The 13,196-nt window shown below is 44.9% G+C and overlaps 1 protein-coding gene across 1 annotated transcript in view; it reads right to left on the bottom strand.

The window, feature by feature from the left end:
• Positions 1-13,196, bottom strand: part of LOC138265760 (gamma-aminobutyric acid receptor subunit alpha-3-like) — a 1,591,340-nt gene that overhangs the window by 338,640 nt on the left and 1,239,504 nt on the right. Inside the window, exon 7 of the mRNA XM_069213778.1 lies at positions 1,265-1,347. Coding sequence (XP_069069879.1) covers positions 1,265-1,347 — 83 coding nt within the window. The remainder of the gene's footprint in view (positions 1-1,264; positions 1,348-13,196) is intronic.

The raw sequence follows: 13,196 nt of genomic DNA, 5'->3' as shown, positions 1-13,196 counted from the left end.
GGCTGGCTGGCGGTCTGAAGGCGACCGCCCGCCAGCCCAGCGGGAAAGTCAGAATTACCGCCGCGGTCTTTCGACCGCGGAACGGTAACCTGACGGCGGGACTTTGGCGGGCGGCCTCCGCCGCCCGCCAAGGTCAGAATGAGGGCCTATGTGTGTTATAATACAGTGGATTATGCAAACGTAGGCAAAAACACCCATCTATAATTGATTTATAATCGGTGACTTGTGACTCACCTAATCAATGATTAAGAGGAAAAGACGTCAGAACTCAATTGCAATAACTTACTACAGCTGAGTTCTGACATCACAATGCCTGCTGCCAGAGCCAGCAGCTGTAGTGAAAGTCATGCAAGGGATCATAATTAAAGCAGCTGTTTATAGCAATGAAAATGAAACTTGCTTTTCTTTCTTGTTCTCTGTTTTGCTAGCCTATAGTGACAAGCAGAAAGAGCATGTTTATTTTTTGCACTCCTTAGATATTTATAGAAAACTTGTTTTTTTCTGTATATTTCTACATATTCCGAGTTACTGCAGCTTTTTTTTTTTTAAAGACTTGTATTGAACTGATTCTAATATGTGTTTGGAACTAATATTTTACAGGTTTTATGTGTTTCATTTTGCACTAGAAGTTCGATCTTCATTCTTCATGTTTGCAAGCATGCTTTCTCTTTCATAAGTAAGAGCTAAACACCAAGCTTTTAAGTTGTTTGTAGGACAGGTGATGGCGATCATGTATTATGTTGGGTACCCCTGCCATACATGAGAAGGGTATTGCAAGTCAACTCAGAGTTCCCTAACCTTATAAATGACTCAACCTCCAGCCTTGTTCCTCTATATAGTTATGGAATTCCTCTGTGATTTGCAATGTCCTTATCATGTACAGCAGTGGATACATTATCCCTTATATAATGACATGTCAGATGATTAGTATAGGAGATATGGTGTGTGGAACGATATGTAAGATCTACGACATAAAAACAAATCTCTGCCAATAAAACTTTATTATCACAAGCCGGAAATCACATGATCCTGGAAGTCCTCAGATATCGCTTTACAGCTGTGGGCACTACCTCCCAATCATAGCACTGTGATCTAATGCAATTAAGAGAGCAGCTGGGCTAAAGCAGGCAAAACATTTATACCTTCTAACATGTTTGATACTTTCCTTGTTTTAATAATTTCATTTGATTTCAGATAAGGACCGATCTTTACATTATTATTGCTAATTGTATTAATTGGTAGCACTGTGTAAAGAAAGACTTACAGCTTCCAAATTTAAGAGGACATGCATGCACATCCATGGGGAAGTCTTCCAAGTGCATTGGACACTCCGCATGAATTGTTAACCTAAAACAAACAGAGAAATAACAGGCTGATCACACGCTTTTTAAGTAAGAGAAAGAGTGCTGCCTATACATGGTTACAGCTGTTAATGGTGACATTGATGGAGCATGGTTAAGCAGGCATGGCAGTAGTACTCGCACTAAATCAATGAAACTCAGTAAACTCTATGAGTAAGCCCATTTCACTGGGGTCAGTGTGTATCTCCTATGAGTAAAACCATTTGATTCATATGAGATGCATACTGACCTCAATTGAATGCAAGAAAAATTGTTATGCAATCATACCTGTCATAGAAATGCTAATCTGTAGTAGATTCTATTCATTAACTGTTAAACCAAAAGTTAACATGAGGTCACAAATGATGCCCTGCTGGTTGCTTATTAAAGCAGGCTTATATAATACCATATGATTACATATGTGTGTATATATATATATATATATATATATATATACATATACATACATACATATATATATATATATAGATATAGATAGATATACATATATATATATATATGCAAAAAACAAAGGAGAACTCTGGGAAGTTCCCAATTTTAGGTGGAGAGCTGCTCTAGTAAGGAGCACCCTGCAACACCAGCGACACTCTAGATTTGCTCACCTCAAATGTCTGCTTATCTAGCAAAGTCTTTAAGCATAGGATTAGCACAGTGCTATCCTCGCCGAGCTAGATAGTGACAAAGTCTTTTGCCATTTGTACAGCAAAATCTTTAAGCATAGGATTGACATAGTGTCATCCTTGCCGAGCTGTAAAATGACAAAAGCCATTTACCACTCCAGCTCCCTTGTGTCTGGACAAAGCTATACTCCTCTGAAGAGCTCTAATGAGAGCGAAACACGTGTCAGGGGTTGCTTTACTCATTCCAGGTTGGCTTGGATGGTATTTGACCAGTCCAAAGCTGTAATACTGTGCCTGGAGAGGTAAATGGCTTTTGTCATTTTACAGCTCGGCAAGGATGACACTATGTCAATCCTATGCTTAAAGATTTTGCTGTACAAATGGCAAAAGACTTTGTCACTATCTAGCTCGGCGAGGATAGCACTGTGCTAATCCTATGCTTAAAGACTTTGCTAGATAAGCAGACATTTGAGGTGAGCAAATCTAGAGTGTCGCTGGTGTTGCAGGGTGCTCCTTACTAGAGCAGCTCTCCACCTAAAATTGGGAACTTCCCAGAGTTCTTTTTTGTTTTTTGCATAATTTATGCGTCGCTCTATCCCTGAAAGGGTTTTGGTTTGATATATATATATATATATATATATATATATATATATATATATATATATATATGTATATATCGTCTTTACGCAGGGAGCCTGCTTCACTCTATAATTTGTACTTCGAGCAATCCCAGGAGATGACACAAATCCGGTATGACTTAATGCTTTTTTTATAAAAAAAATATTATTTCATGACAATGAAAGTGCAAAGTGTGAGGTGCCACCAGGTATTAAAGGTCTACCCCCAAAAACATAAAACATCAACACATATTAGAGGAGATGTTGAAAGTACTTTACTTTGTAGAAATTGAGCAAGCACAATTAATAAAACAATGGAGGATTAGCAATGACAATATTTACATGAAAGTTTCAGGGTAGCAAAAGTCATTGAAACTGTTAAAAACTATTGCCTTTTGCATTTTCTGTTTTTTGTGGACTGATGCTGCTGACCTCTGAACTCTGTACACCAGGGCTCTGTTGTCCCAGCCCTAGTTCAGGTAGTCTGACTACTAAAACATAACGGAATTGGCTAACTACTAATTGGTATATTTCACTTTCAAGTAAGGTCATAGTGAAATACACCCATGGAGTGGGGAGTTAAATGGCACCTTTTGGACTGCAGCAAATGTTGCACCGTCCTCAAAACTGACAAAGAAATCATGGCTTCAGGCCTACCTCTGAAGCCTGATTGCTGCAGCTTTTAAAAATAACCCTATGTGACAGAAAAGAACCATCCTCTTGAGTATTAAATAAGCCATCTAAGTATGAATTGTGGTCCACACACATAGTAGTGCACCTACTATTTAAAAGTGGCAAATGCAAGGATTTAGTGTTGGCATGTATCAAGTGTGACTATCCCTTACAAGTTATCTTCACTGTAAAGGGCTGTAGTTGTTCCTATTATAAAATTATAATTTCAAAATATAGTTCTGCTAACTCCGGTTTGGTATGAGCTAAAGATATTATTCAACCACTATTTTTAATATTTATAAAAAATTCAAATGACTTAGGAAGGCATATTTTTGTCAAAAATTCAAGAAAAGCAACTTTTAAAAATTAAAAATGGAGATCTTGTCTGCCTGAACCACCAATAGACTAATTAGTATTGGCATTGGCTGTAGCACCTGCTATTACCTCTCCTTGATGGGATACAAAAACTGCTGCCAGAGTGGAAACAGTAGCTTTGGCTTTTTGGCCAAAGTACTGAGTATGAGGTATGTGTGAGGTATGTGACTCCTCTCAGCAGAAGTAGGACAACCACGGAGGGAAATGTATTACTTTGAAAGGGAGCATTGTGAAGTCTGCGCACCCATAGCTAAGTGTAAAAGGAGATCAAAAGAAGGGCAGCCTTTTTACCCTGGGACAACTATAGCCAGCTGCCACCAGCCCAGTGAGCGGGGAAACAGGTCCTAGAACCAGTTTGGTGGGGTCGAGGAGGAGATGACTGCTTATTTCACTAGCCATACATTTTAATTTTTCTCACTAGGAGTTTTTAAGCTGGGATCTTGTCCAATGGATATCTGACTTTGAGAGCACTTTGCAGGATACAGCCTGCAGCCTTGCCCACTGGAGGATTTTGACTTCCATTTCAGAGACAAAGTCAGAATGTAGAGTCTTTGACAAGACTTATGAGCTGGGGGACCCTAGGTCCCAGTCAAACAAGAAGAGTGACTTCTTATTGACATTTATCTAGGCACTTTTGCGCGGAAAAAAAAAATCATGTCTCTGGTTCTTCTTATTGGACTTTATTAGTTTTGATGTTATTTGACTCTTTGATTCTCTATCTCCAGAAGTTTGTTCTTCTATCTTTATTATGCTGTGTAGCTATTTTGGAACCACTAAATACTTTACACATTTTTCCTGAAGTTGCTTGTCTCTGCTCTATGTCATAGCTATCAGGTTTATTTATTGAACTTGTGTGTTGGGAGCAAAGAGGACTGGGAACTTATTACTGGGGAAGGACTCATATTATCCTCAACTAATAATTAATTTTCTTACAGTAATCAATCATATTTGTCCGAAGGTGTAGGTAGGACGTCATGAACAACTTTGGAGGTACCCCCTGCACAAAACAGATATCAGGCAATAATAATGATATGAAAATGTAAAGAAAGCAAAGTTGATTCCCACTAGCAGGCCTAATGTTGTAAGGGTTTAGTACCAGAATATTATGTTCACAATATTGTTTCCTAAATCAATTTTCATTAGAGTTAATCATGGACAATCTGCACCCAATGGAAAAATATTTTTGAAACCATAATTTTGGGCATAACAGTTATGTCGTACATAATGTTTATGAACAATATCCTTACATACCATCATTATAGGATAGATTTGGTTCGGAGGGCATGGATGAAAAGCAAGTGGCCAGTGTCTGTATAATTAACTCTATATACGTAGCTCAATACTTTATGTTAAGATGTGTATACTTGTACTATCTAAAGAAAATAGGAAGCTTTGAAAAATGTTTCGTGATATAATGTCTCATTCCTTTTAGATTATTTCAAATTAAGCATAGAGTTCTGTGATGGGAAGGACACTGTTGAAAGAAAATATTGCACACATACAGCATAGTTATAAACTTAGCTGGTTTGTATTAGTCCTTTTCCTTGTATTTATTCAATCTTTGTCTATTTTAGCATCTGTTTAATTTCATATTATCAGTGTAGTTATTAATATTGTTGTTGTTGTTATTATTATAATTAATATTATTCATATTATTATTATTATTATCATCATTATTATGATATCATTTTATTTAATTTTGCCTCTATTTTATAGGTGATCATGCTTCAGTAATTATGGCATTACCTCCATCTCCACGTTAGCGTCTCTTATTTGGTTAATACGTATTCACTAAAACTAAAAGTATGAACCAGGATTGCAGTGAAAAATAAATAAAATTCGATCTGTTCGTTCCTGGAACTTTTCCCTCGTTGTTGTGAATTGTATGGTTCTTTTCTTCAGGGCACAGCAGATGCAGAGATACATGTGAAAGAACTTTCTTTTGAAGATTAGAAGGCAACGTAAAGATTAATCCTCAAAGAAACACAAGACCAGCACAGACATGCACCACACTATCTGGAGGGTGTAACTAACAATGTCCCCACTCCTTTGAACATCTTAGCAGGGGTTACCATGAAGAGCGTCCCAGCAGGTCTGCAGAACTGAGACAAAAATGGAGCACCTCACCTTTGACCAAAGAATTATATTGCATTCTAATGTATAAAACCATGAAACCGAAACCTTTCGTAGGGAGGAGGAATGCTTTGGGAGAGGTAATTACGAGGCAAGAAATGTTTTTGATATACTGAGCAGAGGCGACAACATGTTGCACTACAAGTTAAGCCTCCTATTTTTCTATTTGATACATGTGGTTTTGTGAAACCCATCCTCGCCCTTCTAGACTTGAGTAAAAAGTAAACTATAGAACTCGTTTCAAGATAATTTTTGTACATTTATAATCCCCAACAACTAACTCACTGACTTCATGAGGTTTTCTAACATAGGTTTACTGCCAGTGTGTGTCTATGTGTCTATGTTTACATATTGTGCATGCATACATGAGTTTATTTATATTACTGTTAGTGAAAGATGTTTTCGTCACTTGCATTTTTATCTTCATGCATTATGAAACAGGGCATACTTAAGTCCAAAACGTAGATCAACGATGCCATAATGTAATTCAGAGACAAATAGTTTAATAGTAGCATCACTGTTATTTTACATTGGACCTTTTCCATCAGTACTGATTTCACGTGCTCATTTGGCAATGAAAGATGGATTGTGGTGCCACAATGCACTTTGGCAGTATGAATTACAACACCAAAATATTGGTTAAGTTTAACAGTGACATTTCATGCATTCTAACATGTTCTGTTCCTCGTTTAAAAACGTCCCTTAGTTGATTTCTACACACATACCCATCGACCACAGTACCCATCCTTCCCCCAGAGTTATGCCCAGCGTGCAGCTATGTGGCCTTGAGATGGTAATTCATTATGCAACCATACATGTGAGATATATCAGTTGCTCGCCTAAAAAATAAACAAGCAGTACTTTGACTAGAACATGCAGCACCTCCATACATCCATTAACGTAATCGGTGCCCCCAAACAAATATACCCAAATACTACTTATTCTTATGTAATTGGATCTGGCCTCTGCAAGTCCTGATTTCTCACTACTCTCAGAAAGCCAGGAGTACAAAAGGAGTAATTAAATTATTTGACTGAAGTGTAGTAATACCTGTACCCCGGGGCACCAATGAAAATTGCCATCCACCACAATCACCGCCCATGATCAATGGCTACTTCAGAACCCAGACAAAAGTCTTTAGAATAATGGAGTCAGGGTCGACTGTGCACAGCCTCAAATCTGTCTGGATTAGGCCTTCTGAGTGTGTGGAACATGGAGTTCAAAAACAAAACGTCATTCATCCATTGAAAGAATCCCAGTAAATTCAAGGACTACTGAGAGGACTTGTAGATGTGTGTCATAGTAGTTGAGACCTCTCCACAATTATCCTTTAGTGAATTTGATACCATAAATTTGTCATACGGACACTAAGGCACTGATTTAAGAAGCTCTAGCGCCACATGGGCGTCATTTTTTTAAATTCTACTGTGGCGTTAGGCTTCAAAAATCACTGCGCCATATTTACAAAGTGGCGCAACTTAGTGTTTTTTTTCCATATCGTAGAAATTTTAAGCATTGCAAGGCAGGCGGCTGCTGCAAAGGACATCTCCATAGGGTCCAATGCTTCATTTCAGTGGTCCTGCATTGCCCTTAAACTTTGCTTGAAACAGAATTTTGGTGCCTGTCATGGTCCTTCAGAGGCCAAAGAAAGACAAGGACCCAATTTATATAACAGCGGGTAGCCCGCCTTCCACCATGAGGATGGAGTAAATTACTCCATCCCCATTATTGACAGACCACACTCCAAATTTATAAATGAACACTAAGCAGACATTCACTTATAAAAGCAGGGGAAGGAACCACCATCATGAGTGTTCTTGTCAATGCATTTTACTCTTTGCCACAAGGCTACATTGGAAGGATGCAGCCCTATAGCAAACAGTATTTGTTTTTAACATTTTCAAAAACAAAATCCCAAAACGTGATTTTTATAAAGAAAAAAATATAATCATCCTTTCATCATGGGAGTCTTCCCCTTTTTTTTGGGGGGGGGGCTTTATAACGATTTTACTGTTCCTTACCCCCAGGTTTTACTTAACAGTAAGGAACAATAAAGAATGATTACATGTCCCTCCATCTAAATTAGGTGGACAGACATTTCGCCAATGGTTGTTACTCCCTAGGGCCATCAGAGAAATTTGGCCATGGTGGATACAGAGTAGTCTTCACTGTGGTCAAACTGAAGGTCTGCTCGCAACTAAATCAGGCGGCGGTGCTTCATATTGGTGGTATGTATACTTGTTGCTGTTGCGATGGAATATACATACCACCAATAAATAAATCAGGCCAAATTTTCAATTTCTTAAACCTCTGGAAAAGTCAATCCTGGCCTTTCCACAGCTAGCCTGTCTAGTGAGGAGGCTTCAAGAGCCCAGGTCTCTGCTCTGTCAGTGCTCTGGCAAGATCCATTTGAGCCCTCTCCCAAGTTGGTAGCTTATTCTTCCGGACACAATTAAGGCCTTTTTAAGCCTTTTTAAGCATGATAGGTCCACGAGACATAACAACAAGACAACCAACTCACTCTTGGAGAGCACTTCCCACAGGCACAGGACAACAGGGAAGCTGGGAGGACTGCTGTGCACTAGGGGGAGGACAGGCCCAGGGAACCGACCCTCCAGGAGGCACTCACCACAATCCTGGGAGCATACCAATATTCCCAGAATACGCTGGCCCAGATACTGGACAAGTTGCAGGTGAACATGCGGCTGCAGGAGGGACAGTACCTGGGGATCAGGGAGGACTTAAAGGACATCAATATCACCCTGGTCTCCATTTCAGGGGTGTTGGAAGACACGGCTAACACTATGAGGGAGGCAGTGGCACTCCACCGGGCCTCTGCCACTAGCCAAACCCATGAACAGCCCTCCACCTCCGCTGCCGCTAGTGGCCAGGAGGCCCCGCCACAGGACCAACAGGCCACCAGCACCCCCCACGCAGAAGGAGAACCACCCTGCAAACGTTCCCTGTGATCCAGGCAGAAGTCAGAGACTATTTCCAAGACCCCACCAGGAAATAAGACTCTCCTGATTGTCACCATTGTTTCCCACTCTGTCACCCTGCCCACCTTAAACTGCCAATGCTCCCCTTCCTATGCTCCCTTGGACAATGCACCTGTGATACAAATAGACTGGACTCTAACCTGGACTTTCCTCCATCATCAGCCCAGTCCTTTGCACATCCCCCTCTACTTCTTTGCATTTAAATTAACACCCTTTGAAAAAATACAAGTATGGAGTGTGTCAAATGATTTAAGTATGTATTTGTTTAACAAGGTTTAAACATTGAAAATCAACTGTACAGTAATGTATACATAGTAATGACCTGTAGTTGGCTGCAGTCAACACACCAGGAGAGATAGTGGGGCACAAATATCTGCAAATAGAGATGCCGAAGGGTACAGTGAGTGGCCATAGAAGTGGGCTGATTTTCCCACCTACCCAGTACCTAATGCTGTATGGGCCTCCAGACCAACAGGTGAGTACACCGTGAGTGTGATGCATTGGGCATGAATGCATGGAGTGCTGTGTGTGAAGGCCTCATGTGGGGGGGTGGATGGGCCCTGGGCAGCGTGCAGCATGTATGGTGGGCTATGTCTGTGCTAATGGGGATGGGAAGGGGCATGGTGGGCCAAGCGTGTAACAGGCAGGACAGTCGGACTAATACCTTTCCCTTTGTCCATTTCCCTGCAGGTCAGCGTCCTTCAGAAAAAGGGTATATGGCGTGCCATCACCAAGGACGTGCGGACACTGGGGGTCTACAACAGGCGGAGCACCTACTGTAGCAAACGGTGTGAGGACCTGAGACGCTGGGCACGGAAGATGGCAGAGGCCCAGCTGGGAATGGCCTCCCAATGGGGAAGGGGTGCCCGTCGAACCCTGACCCCCCTGATGGCCCGCATACTGTGGGTGGCCCATCCGGAGCTGGATGGGCGCTAGGGGGCATCACAGCAGCCACAAGGGGGTAAATACAGTGCCCCAATATGTAACTTGCGCCTGGTGGAGTGGTATCCGGGGTGGGGGATGTGGGCCTGTGGGTGCCCCTAGGCCAGGCCTGACGTTGCAGAGTACATCCCATGTTTGGCAGGGTTCTGATGTAAAATACCTCCAACCAAGCTAGTAGGCATCCACTACTGGGCAGGGGTCTGTGGGTCTCAGGTTTGCTGCAATTGGAGTCACGTGTCCCTTTCCATGGCCTGGTGACTAGCATTGTGACTGGTAGTGTATTGCCTAGTGCGTAGGGCTGTTCCCTGTGTGTGTGTCGTGTACCCCAATGGTGGTGATGTTGCCGCCATTGATCGTGTATCCTTTGTCTCCTCCCCCCATTTTGTTTTGTCACCCTGTCCTTATGTGCATTAGCATCATCTGGCGGAGGAGCAGAGGCACCGGCGATGAAGGGATACAAATCCCACAGGACCCAGGAGGCTGAATCCACTGATGGTGAGGGCACCAGTGGGACGGAGGGCAAGTGGAGCACCAAGGCGGAGACAGGAGGGGACAGTTTGGACACGGATTCCTCCTCTGATGGAAGCTACCTGGTGGTGGCGGACACCTCTGTGCCCAACCCAGCTAAAGGTAAAGCCGCCTCCCCCGTACCAGCACCGCCCTCCCAGCAACTCCTCAGCGAGTTTCCCATGCCGCTCAGCCAGGAGGGTGGGCATCTCCTTCGCCCCAGGCACCTCAGGCCCTGCCTCAGTTAGCCCTGATGCCCTCGGTGAGGAGGCAATTGACCTCCTGAGATCCATCTCTGTTGGGCAGTCAACCATTGTGAATGCCATCCAGGGGCTGGCAGCCCAAATGCAACAGGCAAATGCATCCCTGGAGGGCATTCACACTGGCATGGCAGCTCAACATAGATCAATTCAGGCTCTGACCTCCTCTCTGATGGCAGCCTTTGTCCCCGTTTCTAGCCTCCCCCTCCAGCTTCCTCTACCCAATCCCATTCCCCTCAACTCCAACCTATCCCAAGCACACAGATGAGCATGCACCCAGGACAACACACAGGAGTGGACATGGCAAACACAAGCACCACACTTCATCCCACAGCACTCACACAAACATCATCCAGAATCAGACATACCAACATCCACTGCCTCCACTGTGTCCCCCTCCTCCTCCACCTCCGTCCCATTTGCGTCTACACTCACACCTGCATGCACTACATCCTCATCCACTACCCCATCTCCAGCACACCTAACAGCATACGCTCCTCACTGGCAGTCACCACCCCCACTTCCATGCACACACATCCCCTATGTCCTCTCACACTGTGTCTGTGCCCCCTTCTCCCAAAGTACAGAAACGCAAGCACTCAGACACCCAACAGCTAACCACCTCATAAAGGCATCCAGCCCATACACCTGCACCCGAACACAGCAGACTGACACCTCCTACAACCACTCCCTCTTCCTCCAATCCCAAACCATCTCCTTCTTCCTGCCCCAATGTCCCTAAGAAGCTTTTCCTTGCCAACATTGACCTCTTCCCTAGCCCTTCCGTTCCTCACCACCCTGTCCACGGTCATATTAGCGTCCAGGTGGGAGAGGATCCTGGGCACCAGGCAGCCACACTGATAGGATGCCTGCACCAAGTGCTGCAGGGAAGGGCAAGGAGGCACCTCCACCTTCTGCAGGGAAGGGCAAGGAGGAACCCCCAGCTGCAAAAAAGAAGGGCAGGAGCTATCCCCGGCTTCTGAGAGGAAGGGCAAAGAGCAGTCCCCTGCTGCTGCCAAAAGGAGCAAGGAGCCATCCCCAGCATCTAGCAGGAAGGGCAAGGAGCATCCCCTCACCACTGCCAGCACCGCCACCAGCACCACTGCCAGCAGCAGCAGCCCCAGTGGGCAGCCGTCCGAGGCTGCAGGGGATGAGCTGGAGCATCCCCCCACTACTTCCAGCACCGCGAACAGCACCACTGACTGCAGCAGCAGCCCCAGTTGGCAGCCGTCCAAGGAGCCTCCCCTCACCACTGCCAGCACTGCCACCAGCACCGTCACTGAGCAGCCTTCACCGAAGGTGGACAGTGTGTAGTCCTGCATCCATGGGCTGTAGTGCGGCCTGGCCCCAGCAACTCCTGTGGGTCTGACACCCAGGTGAGAGACTGTGACCTTGCACTCCCCAAGATATGCATCACAGGGCATGTTGCCCCCTACAGAACCAGTGGCAGAAGCCATCCACTCACCCCATCGTCCCCAGGATGAAGCTCACTGGGCACAATGCTCCCTCCAGAACTAGTGGAAGAAGCCATGCACTCACCCCATCTGACCCAGGATGAAGCTCACTGGGCACAATGCCCCCTCCAGAACCAACCAGTGGAAGAAGTCACTGGGCACAATGCCCCCTCCAGAACCAGTGGAAGAAACCATCCACTCACCCCATCCTTCCCAGGATGAAGCTCAATGGACACAAGGCCCCCTCCAGAACCAGTGGAGAAGCCATCCACTCACCCTATCCTCCCCAGGATGAAGCTCACTGGGCACAAGGCCCCATTCAGAACCAGTTGAAGAAGCCATCCACTCACCCCATCCTTCCCAGGATGAAGCTCACTGGGCACAATGCCCCGTCTAAAACCAGTGGAAGAACCCATCCACTCACCCCGTCCTCCCCAGGATGAAGCTCACTGGGCACAATGCCCCCTCCACAACCAGTGGAAGAAGCCATCCACTCTCCCTATCCTTCCCAGGATGAAGCTCACTGGGCACAATGCCCCCTCCAGAACCAGTGGGGAAGCCATCCACTCACCCCATCCTCATCAGGATGAAGCTCACTGGGCACAATGCCCCCTCCAGAACCAGTGGAAGAAGACATCCACTTGAGAGACGGTGGCCTTGCACTCCCCAGGACCAAGCAGTGGGCAAATCACCCACTTGAGAGACTGTGGCCTTGCACTCCCCAGGACCAAGCAGTGGGCAAGTCACCCACTTGAGAGACTGTGGCGTTGCACTCCCCAGGACCAAGCACAGGGCATATTGGCCCCTCCAGGACCAGTGGTGTTGTACCATCTTTCGGCTGAGGTCCCCCCCCATTCCCGGCCCCCCTGAGGTGCCTGTCTATTTTCGACCTGATGTCCATGTTGTTGCAGGAGTGAGGTTGGGCCTTGGGCTTTGCGATGTGGCCCTGTGGCCTACGGACTTTGAGGACTGGAGAGTGTCCCTTGCCTAGTAAATATGTATATACTTTTTTATTTGGATGCACGTATTTCACCTATATTTATCTTATTACAGCCTTTTTACACTATAATAGTTATCCTTGCATTATTCCTGAGGGTTATGGGGTGTATATGTTATGTTACAGCATCTGGTTGTGTGTGTGGTGTTGGCGGTTGAGGGGTTGTGTGTTGCGTGTGTGTGTCACTCTCTTTTTCCTCCCCCCCTCCCCTGTGTGCTATGGCAGTACTCACCGTGGTCGTCTTAGCCAGCGTTGGTGT

Source organism: Pleurodeles waltl, chromosome 2_1 (genome assembly GCF_031143425.1).
Source record: "Pleurodeles waltl isolate 20211129_DDA chromosome 2_1, aPleWal1.hap1.20221129, whole genome shotgun sequence".
NCBI lineage: Eukaryota > Metazoa > Chordata > Amphibia > Caudata > Salamandridae > Pleurodeles > Pleurodeles waltl.
Note: the sequence above shows the minus strand (reverse complement) of the source record. Positions and strands in the feature narration are given on the sequence as shown.